Consider the following 17,069-nt stretch of genomic DNA (forward strand, 5'->3'; position numbering starts at 1 on the left):
AGCTTGAGAAACAAACAAAAAAGAACCCAGATAAATCAGACTCCATCAAAATTAAAAATTTGGGGGGCATGTGGGTGGCTCAGTGGGTTAAGCCTCTGCCTTTGGCTCAGGTCACGGTCTCAGGGTCCTGGGATTGAGCCCCACATCGGGCTCACTGCTCAGCAGGGAGCCTGCTTCCCCCTCTCTCTCTGCCTGCTTCTCTGTCTCTTTGTGACCTTCCTCTCTATCAAATAAATAAATATTTTTAAAAAATTAAAAATTTTTGTGCATCAAAAGAAATTATCAGGGAAGTGAAAAGACAATGCACAGAATGGGATAAACTACTTGCAAATCATATATGCTAATTCACTATCCAGACTATATTTGCAAATCATATAGTAAGAGCTAGATAAGGATTTTAAGAAACATATGACAAAACAAAACGGAAAACGATATTCTTTGTCTGCTCTGAAGAATTCACATTTGAAGGCAATGCTATGTACTAATCAGAAAACAAATAATAGAAACATCATCAAAATTAATTCAAAAGAATAAAGATGCTTAAACTGAACATATACCCAAAATCTACATTAACTGTGATACTGTGATTTATAGTAAGAAAGATAGATTTGCTCTTCATCCCTGCTTCCAGCACAAAGCTCCTAAAACTCCAGGAACACCAGTGATGAGGGCAAGAAGAGCGTCTCTAACTTCTGAAAGCATCTAGGTCACCTGAGGATGGGGGCTGGTTGCCTGGAAAACGAACTTTGTGATCAGAGGGTTGGAATTCTCAGTCCCACTCCCCTGATCTCTGTGGAGGGGACTGGGATGGAGTCTGGGTCAATATCCACGGGCCAGTGCTGTAATCCATCATGTCTCTGTCACAAGGCCTCCATAAAAACCCACAAGGACCAGCTTCAGGAGCTTCCAGATCAGTGAACACATGCAGAAGTGGGGAGAGCGGTGCCCCTGGAGAGCGCAGGGAAGCTCAACCCCTTCCCCGATACATCTCTTCCATTTGGCTGTGCCTGAGCCATACCCTTTTATAATAAACTGGTAATTCGGTCAGTAAACAGGTTTCCTGAGTTCTAAGAATTTTCTGAGTTTAGCAAATGAATCAGACTCAAGGAAGAGGGTCACTGGAACCTTCAGCGTAGAGCTGGCTGGTCAGAAGCACAGCCGGTATCTGAAAGGAAGGAGGGGCAGGCAGTCTCTCAGGGCTCTCACACTAACCAACCATTAGGAGCTGAAATGTAGGACACCCAGCTCGTGTCTGGAGGGTTCCTTGCATGTGCGTGTGAGAAACACCATTCTCCCTACACATAGGAATTGGGGACCAGAAGTGCTACAGTGACAAATGTATATCAAGTCACTCAAAATTCGTTTATTTTAAAATGTTGAAAACCCTTAGAGTACTTAATATTTCTAGAGTCGGAGGGATAGATAACATAATTTTTTAAAAATATTGGGTATATATATTAAAAAGCAAAATTAAGGAAGCAATACTCCCGCTTCTACCTCTTGAAACTAAAATTTCAATTAAGGTAGACAAAACAACTTATATATTGGTCTAAATATATTATGTACCTTTTGTTGATATAATGAATCAAAGTATAGATAACATCTCGAAGAACAAAGGCCCAAGCTCCTCCTAAGGCACTTTTAATATCTTTCAGTAATAAAGTAACAAACAGGTGATATATTTTAAGAATTCTGTGCTTTTTATAAACATTATTTGTCTCAGCAGCTTGCTCACAAATGGCTAGAAGAATTTTCTGATAGGAATCCTAGAAAATAAAGACACAATTGATAAAAAACTTATCTAATCATGTATACTCAACTATTATAAATATATTTTCTATTCAAAATAATAAATTACAGAATTTTCTTTTGGTTTGATATTGAAGGCAAATACCACATTAAGAAATAGTACCTTAAACTGTTGTCAATTTACCTAGTTTTCAGAGAGCAAACGGTACTTTTCAAAAATATAGACTCCCTAAGTCAATGTATGACTAAAGTATTCTGAAATTCACGCTTCATATACAACATATTTCAATTAATACTGACAAGTAAAATACCAAGATATAAACTTTAAATCAAGAACACTCATTTACTGGGACGCCTGGGTGGTTCAGTCAGTTAAGCTGCTGCCTTCGGCTCAGGTCATGATCCCAGGGTCCTGGGATCGAGTCCTACATCGGGCTCCTTGCTGAGCAGGGAGCCTGCTTCTCTCTCTGACTCTGCCTGCCACAATGCCTGCTTGCTCTCTCTCTCTCTGATATAAATAAATAAAATCTTTAAAAAAAAAAAAAAACACTCATTTACTTCAGACAAGTTTTCTCTTTATTTTTCTTTTAAGATGTACTTACACAGATTTTCTAGTTGAAAAAGAAGGAATTCTCTTATCAGTTATTATAATAGTAATGTATACTTACGGGGCTTTTGGAAAGAATTTCTAAAATGCTTTTCAGCTTGGTTTTATGGCAATTGCTGATATAGGCAAATGTTGCTTTAATCACATGTGATGGAAAATGAGGTGGATTAGGCGCAGGATCCAAATCCCTACGAGTTATAGGGGAGAAAAACAGTCATCATTTTCAGAACAAAATTATTAAAAAAAAAAAAAAAAAAAAAGATTCTGTTGAAATTTCAGAAACCAGGGAAGTTTCAGAAAGAAAACTGAGATTATAACAACCCCAGGTTCTAAAATTATTTTCCTACTGAAACACCAGGCTTTTACTAAAATCACAAATGACTTATCACATTCTATATCTTATCAGTCAGAATATCCTAATACCTTTACCCTCCATGACTTAATTTTAAATGATTTAGGAAATCTTTAATGAAGTTAATGGCAGTTCTACGCATGAGCCTTGGTATCACTTTAGCTCTGAACTAAAGCTCCATGCTACTGCTGTAACCATACTAATATTGTAAGACTGGCCATCAGACATTTTTTATATGAAATGAAATTATAAAGTGAAATCACTTTGGTAGATACTACTACATTTTCGTACAGCTAGCACAGTAAGGCACACAGTGAGTACAGGGTGCTCTCAAGCAGCTTACACAGGAAACAAGGTACGTGCCTAAAAACTGAGAGAGACATCTGAAGGCGTCAACCCATCAACTTCCGAAAGAAATTCTAAAACTGGGGCACCTGGGTGGCTCAGTGGGTTAAAGTCTCTGCCTTCAGCTGGGGTCATGATCTCAGGGTCCTGGGATCGAGCCCCACATCGGGTTCTCTGCTCAGCGGGGACCCTGCTTCCTCCTCTCTCTCTGCCTGCCTCTCTGCCTACTTGTGATCTCTCTCTGCCAAATAAATAAATAAAATCTTTAAAAAAGAAATTCTGAAACTGCAGCCAACTCTCTAAGTTCAAAATACCCATACCCTGAAAAGTCACAGAGGTCCGTGCTCTGGCTGGCACCGGAAGTCGCCGGTTCGTGTAACGTCATCAGTAACTCCACCACAATCTCTGGTAAATTACTAAGGAATAAATGATCAATCTGTAAGGATACAAAATTAAAATAACATTTAAGTTTTCACGTCTGTGACCTTTTAAGACCAGTTTGAGGGACTAATGTTACTGCATCACTTCCAAAATTAATCCAGGACTAAAAAAGGAAATAAATAACCAAAGACCTAAGATGTGCAAGACATACAGCTAACTCCTCCTGTATGCAACCAGTCTGCAGCCCAAGAGGAAGTAAGGAATTCATACCCAACAAGACTCCCTTAATCTGACTCTTGTTTAATTTTAAGAATCAGGGGTGCTGGGGTGGCTCAGTTGGTTAAGCCTCTGCCTTCAGCTCAGGTCATGATCTCAGGGTCCTGGGATCAAGCCCCACATTGGGCTCCCAGCTAAACAAGGAGCCTGCTTCGCCCTCTCTCTGCTGCTCCCCCTGCTTGCGCTCTCTCTCACTCATTCTCTCACTTTTTCTCTCAAATAAAATAAGAGATAATTTTAAAGAATCATTTTAACTGACTAAGGCTTCAGGTGTAGCACTGAATTCCTCAACCTAGTGATTTTCCTGCCAACCAAATTCCCCACTGACCTACACTGCTTCTCAAACTGCATTTTACCCTTGATTTACTCGGAAAATCCACCTTACTTTGGAATGATTGACTAGTAAGAATTCCTAGTGCCTTCCCTGCATGACTTCTCCCGAGATTTCTACTTGGCTGATATCCCCAATTCTGAGGCTAGCTTCTCCCCACATCCCCCGTCAACAAGAGTAAATGAAAATCTCCAGGACAGAAGCAGGCTCGTCATCGATCCACCTCCTATTACCCCCGGCCTCACAGATGGCATAAATTCAGTAGAAAGAATGGGTGTGCAGCACTACACCTCACCCAAATGAACGATGATCGTGGAGACTTAAAGGTGGATTTGCTAGCTCTGCAAGTAAGGAATCACAGTGCTCAAGACTAAAAGGTAAATGGCTGATTCACTGGGTGCACAAGGAGATGAGGAGATGTGAAAACGTGCTGCTTCACAACAGAAATGGTTTAAAACGGGACAAGATAGAATGGAATGTAAAGATCCTAGCCTTTCCCTCTGGCTCATGCATCACTCAGGCCCTCCTTTCCAAGGCTACAGCCCTTTTAAGAACGCAGCCTCGCTTCAAAGCATGTCTGGGATAACGAAGGACAAACTGGCTGCCTTGGTTTCATAACGGAGGAGGAAATGTTAGCGAACTTCCTTACACACAGAATGGCAAGTGGCTTCATGAGTTTTGTACCATTCTACAATGAACAAGACCCGTAATGTTTAGCTAAGGGACATACAAATTACGCAGGTGTCTAGGTACAGCCCACCAATGTTGTTAACTATTAATAACTCAGGCTTTTGTCAACTGACAAATTTTAGAGGCTCAGAGACTAATAATAGTCGTACCAACATTTATGCACAGAAGAAAGACTCTAGAAGATTGATTCGGACAAAGTGTATATTAGAGAACCAAAGAAAAAGCAAACTTTCAACAACTTAATGCCAACTGGAACTGAGTAACAATAATTTAAGTCTTTAACCAAGTTTCAAGTTTGCCTCTCTGCATTAACACTGATGTTTCAATTGTAAGGGCCTATTAGCAAGAGGCTTTCATTAAACTGTCCCTAACTCCCCTTCCCCCAAGGGATTTACTTGGAGACAAGTCCAGGAAACCAGCCTCAGGTAACAAAGCTCAAATACAGGAGTGGGTCAGGCCAGGTGGAGACATCCTATCAGTGAGGGGATGCATACTGTCTCCTTGGTTACCAAGGAATATGGGCCCCGCCTTTTGGGGGCCAATACCAACCAAGGTGATAGGTTGGGTCCAATATCAACTGGTCACCTAGCCTAACTGTGGAGTTTCCTATGTGTGTTACAATCTATTGGGCACCTGTGTGTGGCCAGGCCCTACCGCATAGCCTTTGCCCTTAAAAACTAGTCTGTGAACAGAGAAAGGTCGCCCGCCTCTTGTAAGAAGTGCGTTCCTGAACGTTAGGTTAGATTCTTGATGCTTGGCGCGAAATAAAGCTTTGCTTGACCTTCGCTTTCCTTTAATCACGGACCCATTATGGGGGCATAACACAATCAGACCTCAGTGTAATTATTTTCCCCTCCTTGACTTACTCGGATTCTGCAAATTGCTATCTTTTAGTTTGAATACATTTATTTTTTAAACATTTTATTTTTAAAGATTTTATTTCTTTATTTGCCAGACAGAGAAAGAGAGCACGCACAAGCAGGGGGAGCAGCAGGCAAAGGGAGAAGCAGGCTCCCCGCTGACCAGGGAGCCTAACGTAGGACTCATTCCCAGGACGCTGGGATCATGACCTGACCGAAGGCAGACACTCAACCAACTGAGCCACACAGAGGTCCCTAGTTTGAGTACATTTAAAAAAAGTAGTAAGATTATGCCTGCTTAGAAGCAGGGAGATGGCTGGGAGGGGTAAAAGCAGGGTCTTTCATAAATTCCATAACCTATGAAGCACCAACATTCTGTTCCAACTGTCTTTTGGGAAAGGAGCTCATTTGCCTCCGCACTGACTTAGATCTAGCTCCGACTGGCAGTGGTCCACCAAGGCGAGTGAGAAACTCCATGTTCCATTTCTTGGTTCAATACAGTAACTGGGCAAACAAAAAAACTCTCTTCAAGTTTAGCCAATTGTAATTTTAACATTAGCCAACCTTGGTGAGTCATCCTTGTTTACATAAAAGAAAAAAACCCTTAAGAATAACCAATCTTCTCCTACTTTAAAAAAAAGTTTATGTGTTTTAAGTTCCCTCAAATAATTCTGGATATATCTAAATTACTACGAAACAAACAGAAGTTGTCATAGATTCTTTTTACTTGATTCCATCTTTTATCAACTAATGAGTATTCGCTACATACTAAGTAGCCAGGATACACCAGCAAAACAGAAAAAAGTAAAAAAATCCTACCTTCAAAGTACTTATAGCAGAGTAGACAAACAATGAACATGATTTTTAAGTATATCACATAAGGTCAGTCTCATGGGAAAAAGCAAGAGTGGGGTATGGGACCTTGAGATCATACTTCTTGAAAAGAGGAACACTTCCTACATGCTGTTCCGTACTGGCTGAAATTTAACATCCGGTTTGCATTTATTTATTACCGCCAATTAAAATAAATTTTACGGAGAACAAACTGAGTGACTTTCAAACGGACACAGGTAGAATATATCCGGTATTTAGGCTAATTTAAGTTTGTTGGTTTCATTAAGATAGACATGTTTTTAGAGTTATCAACATTAAATATGAACTTTTTTAAAATCTAGGTTTGTTAAAGGTCAAATAAGCTCATATTAACTCTGCTGTAATTTTTTAGCAAAAGGATGACTTAAAATGATGATTAATTTTCTGTCTCTAAAGTTTCCTGGGTTATCGTTAAGACAGTCTTTGGTAACCTAAGGCTTTAAACGGCACTTAATTCATTGGACATTTAGGTCTTTGTCAAATGAAGTAAGATAGTAAAGCACTGATTACTGAGGTAGGTTTGTGTTTTTGGCTTCTTACTGCAGAGAAACGAAGAACATTTGAGTGTTTGAAAACATGCTTTGTGTTTAATTCATAAATCTGCCATCTAAAGAATTCCAGCGCGACATTCACAACTGGATTCTAATGTAGTTTTCACTGGGGACCAAGGTTTCAAAAAGTTAAAATTCTTCAAAGTGTAATTAAGACTAATGGAAATAAGGAGGAAAACTCTGAATCAAAAAGCTGTAAAAGGTTTATGAGGGGAAATTTTTGGAAAAGAATTTTATATGTGCTGGACTAAAGTTGAAACGAATGGATATTAAAAGTATATTGGGGGGCACCTGGGTGGCTCAGTGGTTAAAGCCTCTGCCTTCAGCTCGGGTCGTGATCTTGGGGTCCTGAGATCGAGCCCCGCATCGGGCTCTCTGCTTGGCGGGGAGTCTGCTTCCCCCTCTCTCTCTGCCTGTTTCTCTGCCTACTTGTGATCTTTGTCAAATAAATAAATAAAATCTTTAAAAAAAAAAAAAGTATATTGGTATGACATTTTGCTTTTCTCTCTGTTCAGAGACAGTTTTCAATTGCTGATTTGCACCTGACAAGAAAATGTAAACAAAGGTTTTTTTTCTTTTGTCTGCCCAGAGAACCGATTTCTACCTTTTCTCTTTATCAAGTCTTTGGTCACTTCCTTAAAGCTTCTAAATATTAAAGGAGCTAAATTACACTAACAACTATATAACCCTACATATTTGTCATCTTGGTTAAATAAATAATTATGTTTTAAGCTTTGTAATGATTGTAATCCACTATTCAGGCATGTGTTTTTTAACTTTCTAAGGTTTTTTTAACAAACTTCTCGGGATTTAAATTGTAAATAAAGTCTCTGACTCATTAGGCCTTTGTATTTGGTATGGTAAGTTTCTCTGGAAGCACTGCCAAACAAACTACGACAAGCCTTTGGTTATGTCTGGGTAAATACTAAAACTATTCTAGAGAACATATGTAATTCCTGAAGTTTTAGTATGTTAAACATACATTCAATATGTTTTAATAAGTTTTAATATGTTAGTGTTATGTTTCACACAAATAACCAGATGTCCTTGCCAGCTACACTGTAACCTCTCATCAGATCCTTAACCATGTCCAATTTGGAGTCTTTTCTCATTTATAGTCATTCTATTGTGACACGTTTCATCTTTAAAGAGATTCATAAAAAGGGCTTTTGCCAAAACAGGTTTTTTGATATCTTTAAGATCTTAGAACTAAAATTGGTAGCATTTCCAGAACTAACTAAAAAGCTGCATTCAAACTAAACAAGGCTTAGTAATATGGATGGTTTTTGTAATGCTTGTTTGAAACATTGCTGGTTCCTGGACGCCTGGGTGCCTCAGTGGGTAAGCGGCTGCCCTCAGCTCAGGTCATAATCAGCAGGAGTCGGCTTCTCCCTCTCTCCCACCCCACTATGCGTGCACCTGTGCGTGCTCACTGTCTCTCTCTCTCTCTCTCAAATACATAAATTCTTTAAAGAAACAACAAGAGAAACATTGCTGGTTCTCTACTGTTTACTCTACCAGACTGAAGAAACTTTCCCTTAAGATATCTACAACTTACAGAAATGTGACATTTATTTGTGAAGAAACTGAAGCATTCAACTTTTCTTTCTACCTGAACCCTCTGAATCTCAGAAACTCTCAGTGAGCTTTCTTTCTTACAGAGCAATCACAGTCATTTGCACAAGTTCAAGAAGAATCTATTCTCCTCACAACAAAACACCACGGAAATTCTAGCTCTTTTACCACAGCTTTGACTGGAATGCCATATTTCAGAGACATGTACAGACTCAGATATGACCATAAAGCTTTAAGGAACCAAGGTTGGCTTTTTGAAGCATGAAGTTAACAAAGCCCGTTGGAAGGGTTGGCCTGATCCCTTGTTTACAGAGTTCCCAGCAGCCTGACCAGGGGAGTAAAGAATGTCACTCCTGGCACGAGCAAGAACCTCAGGAAGCCTTGGGAACCTTGAGAAGAGGAATTCGCCCAAACCTATAGGTATCGCAGGCACGTCTGATGGCAAGCACTTTGCCTGGCTTCTGGCCTACAGAGGCTAACAAAAGTTCAGTCGAGACTCCTTATAAAAAGTTCCAGGAAAGCAGATTCTAAAACATCTATATATCTATCCCTACTCTTGCTTATGTAAATTACTAGGACAATTTTGTTGAAACGGGACTTAACAATCGAATTGGTCTTCATTTGGCTATCTCTGATTAAAAATGAAGTTTGTGGGGCGCCTGGGTGGCTCAGTGGGTTAAGCCGCTGCCTTCGACTCAGGTCATGATCTCAGGGCCCTGGGATCGAGTCCCGCATCGGGCTCTCTGCTTGGCAGGGAGCCTGCTTTCCCCTCTCTCTCTGCCTACCTCTCTGTCTACTTGTGATCTCTCTCTGTCAAATAAATAAATAAAATCTTAAAAAAAAAAAAAAGAAGGTTGTTATAGAGGAAAAAGTGTTTTCAACAACATATCTTTGTAGGTATTAGATTTAAAGCATGCGGAACTCGACACTGGGTTTATAATTTGCTCTACCCATTAAACTGTATTTTTTCTTTTGCTTCTATAAAGGTGCCTCTTATTAATTACATAATTGCTTACAAAATGAAATTGCCTGCTATGCCATTAAGGCCTTAAATAACTATCAAAACAGCACTAAGATCTTTTCACCGCTGCAGAAGGTGAAACAAGTACTAGCATAAAAACAGAATGTGGTGTTATGTATTCCGGATGCCACCAAAATCTAACAGGATCGAGCAAAATTAACACTTTAAATGATCTCTCTTTCCTTTAGTGATTGGTTAAAGCTCCAGGACAGCAAGACAATTACGGCCAGCTATCAAAGGTCTTTTTTTGTTCAGGCTTCTCTTTCTCATAATAATATTAACCTTATTTTGTTGCCATTGCCGGCGCCAAGACTCCTTCCCTGCCATAACTTCCAGCTGACAAGACAATCCTTTCTGCTCAAGGAGGTTCAGCTACATGTTGTCTACCTTGGATTAGCTGTCTCTGCCTTTGGTAACTCTGACATATAAATTCCCCACTTGAGGCATCTGGGTGGCTCAGTTAGTTACGCATCGGGCTCTTGACATCTCAAGAGAGTCACGATCTCAGGGCTGTGAGATCGAGCCCCACATCGGACTCTTTACTCAGCAGGGTGTCTACTTGAGATTCTCTTTCTTCCTCTGTCCCTCCCCACCTGACGAATGTCGGCCACGGGTAGGGACATCTCTACGCTCTCATTCAGCAGGAAGAAGTTATAAAAGATAAGACCTTCCACCCTCAGCAATCCCAAAGATTTTAAAGATTTTATTCATTTATTTGACAGAGAGAGAGAGATCACAAGTAGGCAGAGAGGCAGGCAGAGAGAGAGGAGGAAGCAGGCTCCCTGCGGAGCAGAGAGCCCGATGCGGGGCTCGATCCCAGGACCCTGAGATCATGACCTGAGCCGAAGGCAGCGGCTTAATCCACTGAGCCACCCAGGTGCCCCCCAAAGATTTTAAGGGTCAAAACTATTCAGGGGGAAATGATGTGGGAAACAAAGACAGAAGGAAATACAGATAAAACTAAATTTCCTGTAGCCCAATGGCAAATACTTGAGATACACAGTTTAAAATTCCTCCAAGAAACTCCCAACTGTCTTATCATTAGTGCCTCACTAAAAGGAAAACAACCTTAACTTGACAAGAGCCAGGCCTCCCCCATCCTGCCAGTCTTCTTTAGCATATGAAAAATCCTTTTGGAACTTCACTTTGTCTTTACTTCCCTCAACCCCAAGTATGTAAGTCACTTGCTCCTCACAATCCCAGGCCAGCAGCTCTTCTGGCCCCAGGGTCCTGTCTCCATGCTTTAATAAAACCACTGTTTTGCAAACCCAGCTCCCTAAAATTAATTAAGAAATTTTTTAAAAAGAAAAATCAATAAAAATATTCCAAAGGTTTTTTTAAAAATTTCTGATTAAAAATATTTCATTTAAAAAGCCAATCAAGAGCGCCTGTGTGGCTCAGTGGGTTAAGCCTCTGCCTTCGGCTCAGGTCATGATCTCAGGGTCCTGGGATTGAGTCCCACATCTGGCTCTCTGGTGGGCGGGGAGCCTGCTTCTCCCTCTCTCTCTGCCTGCCTCTCTGCCTGCTTGTGATTTCTCTATCAAATAAATAAATAAAATCTTTAAAAAAAAAAAAGCCAATCAAGGGGTGACTGGGTGGCTCAGTGGGTTAAAGCCTTTGGCTCAGGTCAGGATCCCAGAGTCCTGGGATGGAGCCCGCATCAGGCTTTCCGCTCAACGGGGAGCCTGCTTCCTCCTCTCTCTCTCTCTGCCTACTTGTGATCTCTGCAAATAAATAAAATCTTTAAAAAAAAAAAAAGTCAATCAAAAGAAGCAATAAATAAATAAGTAAACAGATTTTTAAAAAAGCAAATAAAAATATTCACATATTGCCTATCCTAGACAGGAATTACTACATATTAAATTTTACCGCATAAATGATGAAAAGTGTTAAAACTGTGAAGTCATATCTCCAACGAATTAGGTTATGATAAGGACCGGGAGCCTGGCTGACTCAGTCCGCAGAACATATGACACGGATCTAGGGATCAGGAGTTAAAGCCCCATGTTGGACCTGGAGCCTAAGAAAGAAAGGAAGGAAGGAAGGAAAAATTAGAGGATTAGTAGGTAAAAGGGAAGCCATACCTGTTTTCCTAGGACGTTTTCATCTTTAAGGGTATCATAGACTTTGGCAGCGGTCTCTCTCTGCTGTGCCATCCCACTGTCTCCTAGACCTTCGTAGGCAAAGTAAGGAAGAATATTTACAAGAATCTTGGGAAAGCAATGGGCTAGAAGACTTTTCCAATCCTCTTCAATCTGATTAGCAATGGACTTAACCTCATCAAAACGACTTCTAATCACCAGATGTGGGATCAAAACCTTGTAACATGATCTGAAAATATAAAATTTTAAAGAATATGTTATATATGACCTCTGTCAAATTTTGTAACATAGCTCTTAAAATAAAAAAATCCTTTACTTAGTAACCATGCGAGCTCCACCTTATTTAGATCACTAAGCATTCTTACTCTAATTCTATAAATGGAGAAATGAAGTTAAATAAATTCTAAATAATCAAATACAAGAAACAGATCTCAGACTATACCACCCTAATTCTATGATCAAAAAAACTGTGAGCTACATTTCTTTTGCATAACCGACTGATGCAAAATTATTTCATTTATGTAAAACGAAATGTGAAAGAAATTTACAAATTCAAACTATTAATGTAAATACTGTTATTGCCAAAATGAAAGAACAGCCGCTGAATAATTATGAACTATTTTCCCATCATCCTGATACCTAAACATTATTTAGTTGTTCCAAACCTCTTCATTTTCAAAATTTTCTTAAGAGTTAAAAATTAGCAAAATAAGTATTTTTACATTAAACTTTAAATCTAATAAAAATAATGACAAAATGGTCCATAGCCAAGCAACAGCAAGGAGAAACAATTTATCTTTGATTTGTCATAGGGAAGATTATCAAACACTGAAGCTGAAAGAACTCGTCATTGGCACAGCTAGGACCAGACCCTAAGTCTAGTGATTCTCTTCCATACACGTCAATTCGAACAAGTAGCCCTGCCTCTCCTACTACGCAGCCTCCCAGCTCCGTGTGTGTGCGTGTGCGCGTGGAGGGGTGCGTGGGTGTAGGAACGTGCGTGTGTGTAAGGTGGGGGGAAGGGGCTGCCAAACATTTCCATCTAATTTTAAAACAAACATATTTTATATGTGCCATAGGTGGACCTACCTATAGAAATCCTCAACATTTGTGTAATTTAGTAAAATAAAAGGGAAAGAATATAAACTATGTTCAGTATCTTGAAGATTTAGCCATTCCAAAACCAGATAATCCAAATGAGAAGCCATGAAGTCTTCCAAACGTCTGTATCCAAATGTTTCAGAAACTTTCTCTAAAACCTGCACAGATCAGAAAAAAGTCAATGCTTTAAGAAAACAATGAAAAGTAAATCACTTGAATCTTTTATTTATAGTATTACTTTGAAGCAATCATTCAAGCATTCTATAGCCTGACCTCATCTAGGAGATGGGGATAATAACAGTGCCTGGACTTCAGGGAGACTAAATGAGAAACATGTATTATATTTAATGTAATTAGCACTGAGCATAGCACACGGCAACCACTTAGTACATGTTAAATGAATAAAAATGGAAAAATATATTGCTACGTTCAACCTTTCATTATATTTCAAAGGAAGGTCTAAAGGAAAACAATAGTTCTTCTCAGTCCTAGATCTAAATGAGAAAAATCCAACCACTATAATCCACTTATAATATCAGGAAGTGGAGGGGCGCCCGGGTGGCTCAGTCGGTTAAGTGTCTGACTCTTGATTTGGGCTCAGGTCATGATCTCAGAGTTATGAGATGGAGCCTATGTTAGGCTCTGCACTCACGGTGGGGGGGGGGGCGGGCGGGGAGGGGGGTTTTCCTTGGGATTCTCTTCTCCCTCTCCTTCTACTCCTCCCCTGCTCCCTAAGATAAGTAAATCTTAAAAAAATAATAATTAGGTAGTGTAGCAGTATACTTAAAAAAAAAACAAAACTTTTTGTTTCAATACTGAGAGGTGAGAGATTAGCTTGTGTGAGACTGATGACCTACAGGTTGGCCTACTAGCCAGTTCCATGGAAATCAGGCCACTGATCTATCACTGGTTCATCACACGAACATCTACAATAGAAAGATCTGGAACTTCCCAAACCATGAACTCTGGGGTGCTAGACTAGGGCAGAGGCAAGCAGTCTACAATACCGTGCTGGTGCAACTACACGACTGAACACAAGTGCTCCTTCCCTAGTCGCGCACCTTAGGGGTTTCCCCACTCCCTGATCTGAATTCTGGCCCTGCTAGATCCCAAGGTTGTAACCCAGAATCTATCAGGCAAAATACCTGCTACTATTCTTTTTCTCCATGTGTTTTCCTCAGTAAAAGCAATTCCAGAGGGCATGGTCTGGAAGAGATGTCGTTCATCCCTGCTAGTTCAATGAATACTTTGTGAAATACTTAACAGAAAAAATGATACTGCTTCCAAATAAACATACACTATTTAAAGAGTTAACTACTTTCCAATATTCCCAATCTAAAAAATAAAACCGTCTCCAAGTGTTTAACAAGTGCCACTTTAAAGTAAGCTTTAACTTTTTAAATGATTTAAAAGTCACACAAGGGGGCGCCTGGGTGGCTCAGTGGATTAAGCCGCTGCCTTCGGCTCAGGTCATGATCTCAGGGTCCTGGGATCGAGCCCCGCATCGGGCTCTCTGCTCTGCGGGGAGCCTGTTTCCTCCTCTCTCTCTGCCTGCCTCTCTGCCTACTTGTGATCTCTCTCTCTGTCAAATAAATAAATAAAATCTTTAAAAAAAAAAAAAAAAGTCACACAAGGAGGAGAATAAAAAATATTCATCTACATGTACCTTTTTAACGAGGTGAGGTTCTAATCCGTTTTCTTTCACAGACTTGCATAGTGCAAACAAAGCCTGTTTTTCACAGACCGGGCTACAGCATAAAATCACAGCTATCGTCATCAGTAAAACAGATTTTCTGTTATAGATCTCATCCAAAAGTTCACAGTTCTCAGCTCTGTGGGACTTGAAAAGAATTTCAAAAATAATAATATAATGTAAATATATAAACACTGCAAATAAGCCTATCAGTCTAAAATCTATTCACCCATTATAACATTTAATGAGCAGCCACTGACCACTGTTAAATCTCACAGCGATGGAGTCAAAGCCAGAGATCTGAGAAAATATCAAAGTTGCTGTAGAGGAATAGCAGTTTTTGATAAGATCTTAAGGAAAGAATTCACAAGCGTTACAATGAAGTATAAAGCCGTAAAGAAAAACAAGAAAGAACCTGCAAGAAGGACAACCTGATAGTTATCAGAGGGGAGGTGGGAAGATGGGTTAATGAACTGTGGAAGGAGCCGAGATGCCCTTCAACAGACGAATGGATAAAGGAGATGTGGTCCACATACACAATGGATTATCACTCAGCCATCAGAAAGTATGAATACCCAACTTTTGTATCAACATGGACGGGACTGGAGAAGATTATGCTGAGTGAAATAAATCAAGCAGAAAAAGGTAATTATCATATGGTTTCACTTATTTGTGGAACATAAGGAATAGCATGGAGGACATTAGGAGAAGGAAGGGAAAATGAAGGAGGGGAAATCAGATGAACCATGAGAGACTATGGACTCTAGGAAACAAACCGAGGGTTTTAGAGAGGAGAAGGGTGGGGGGATGGGCTAGCCCGGTGGCGGGTATTAAGGAGGGCACAGACTGCACGGAGCACTGGGTGTTATATGCAAACAATGAATCATGGAACACTACATCAAAAACTAATGATGTACTGTATGGTGACTAACATAACATTAAAAAAAAAAGAATATGAAAATAGGACAGAAGAAGAAGGTTATGGGTACTAAGGAGGGCACTTGTAATGGTGAGTACCAGGGGATATAAGAGAGTGCTGAGTCACCGTACTGAACACCTGAAACTAATGTAACACTGTACGTTAACTGGAATTAAAACAACTTAAATGAAGAAAAAAATTGCAAGGTGAGAATGATTAAGCTCCTTTTCCATGACCAAGTATATATCCTAAGATGCTTTCATTATCTTTATTATTTGATAGGTCTTTATACTTTAAAAAATACTGTCACATGTATTGTCAAAAGTGAAAATAAAATCCTAGACAACTAGGCAGCTAGACAAAAGAATACATGCTTCTAACTTAATAACCTATCATTATAATATCCCAATAGACGTGAACATTTTTTTTTAACTAGCTATAATTGATATAAGTTCCTCAGGGGGCCTGGCTGGCTCAGTTGGTGGAGCATGGGATTCTTGATCTCGGGGTTGTGGGTTCAAGCCCCACATCGGGTACAGAGATGACTTAAAAATAAAACCTTTAAGGACACCTGGGTGGCTCAGTGGGTTAAAGCCTCTGCCTTCGGCTCAGGTCATGATCCCAGGGTCGTGGGATCGAGCCTCACATCAGGCTCTCTGCTCAGCGGGGAGCCTGCTTCCTCCTCTCTCTGCCTACTTGTGATCTCTGTCAAATAAATAAATTCTTTAAAAAAAAATTTTTTTTTAAATAAATAAAACCTTTAAAAAGAAAAAAAAAGTTTCTCTTCACAGTTTGAAAACTCTTGCTACTCATGGACCCTACTTCTGTTTTCCTGGACAATGAAAACAGGAGCCAGATTCCTTTACTCAATGGCCATCACTGGCAGACTGCTAGGAGTCCCCCACTACATCAGCTCCTCCACCGGCTTAAGAGAAACACATTCACAGACTCTCTCACATACTAGTTAAAAATCTGCTTTTACTCAGAACCAAACCCAAGAAGCTCGCTGTCCTCTATAATGTACAGAGGACCCCGGATTCAGGACAATATGCTTCTATCAATGATGTCTAGGACAGAATTTGCTTCTTCTGATACTATTACAATGCAGATTCATAGAGTGCTCTCAAGACGTAAAACTTCTTAGGACTTTTTACAAATGAATTTCTATCAGGTCAATATTTTCCCTTTTTGCCCAAGACAGGCTAATCTTAAAATGTATGATATACATCTCTATTAAGTTTTTTATTAATCACATTTTTTTCAATCTATTCAAACTTTTTTTAAAAAATTCCTTCTTTCGGGGCGCCTGGGTGGCTCAGTGGATTAAGCCACTGCCTTCGGCTCAGGTCATGATCTCAGGGTCCTGGGATCGAGCCCCGCATCGGGCTCTCTGCTCCGCGGGGAGCCTGCTTCCTCCTCTCTCTCTGCCTGCCTCTCTGCCTATTTGTGATCTCTCTCTCTCTGTCAAATAAATAAATAAAATCTAAAAAAAAAAAAAAAAAAAAAAAATTTTTTTTTTTTTATAAAAAAATTCCTTCTTTCATGCAACTGTCCCTTTCAGTTTCATGCTATCATCAATTAGATAGTATTTAGTTAACTGTCTCACATAATTTTTAAGAATATACCAAGGCATAAATAAATAT

The 17,069-nt window shown here is 39.8% G+C and overlaps 1 protein-coding gene across 5 annotated transcripts in view; it reads right to left on the reverse strand.

Annotated features, from left to right (window-relative positions):
• ATM (ATM serine/threonine kinase) overlaps positions 1–17,069 on the reverse strand; it is a 124,134-nt gene that overhangs the window by 57,669 nt on the left and 49,396 nt on the right. For all 5 annotated transcript variants that reach the window (XM_046017361.1, XM_046017360.1, XM_046017362.1 and 2 more), the window contains 6 exons: positions 14,481–14,654; positions 12,803–12,972; positions 11,696–11,942; positions 3,374–3,489; positions 2,418–2,544; positions 1,567–1,766 (listed from right to left, as the gene is read on the reverse strand). In XM_046017361.1, coding sequence (XP_045873317.1) covers positions 1,567–1,766; positions 2,418–2,544; positions 3,374–3,489; positions 11,696–11,942; positions 12,803–12,972; positions 14,481–14,654 — 1,034 coding nt within the window. The remainder of the gene's footprint in view (positions 1–1,566; positions 1,767–2,417; positions 2,545–3,373; positions 3,490–11,695; positions 11,943–12,802; positions 12,973–14,480; positions 14,655–17,069) is intronic.

This window comes from Meles meles, chromosome 8 (assembly GCF_922984935.1).
Source record: "Meles meles chromosome 8, mMelMel3.1 paternal haplotype, whole genome shotgun sequence".
NCBI classification, from domain to species: domain Eukaryota; kingdom Metazoa; phylum Chordata; class Mammalia; order Carnivora; family Mustelidae; genus Meles; species Meles meles.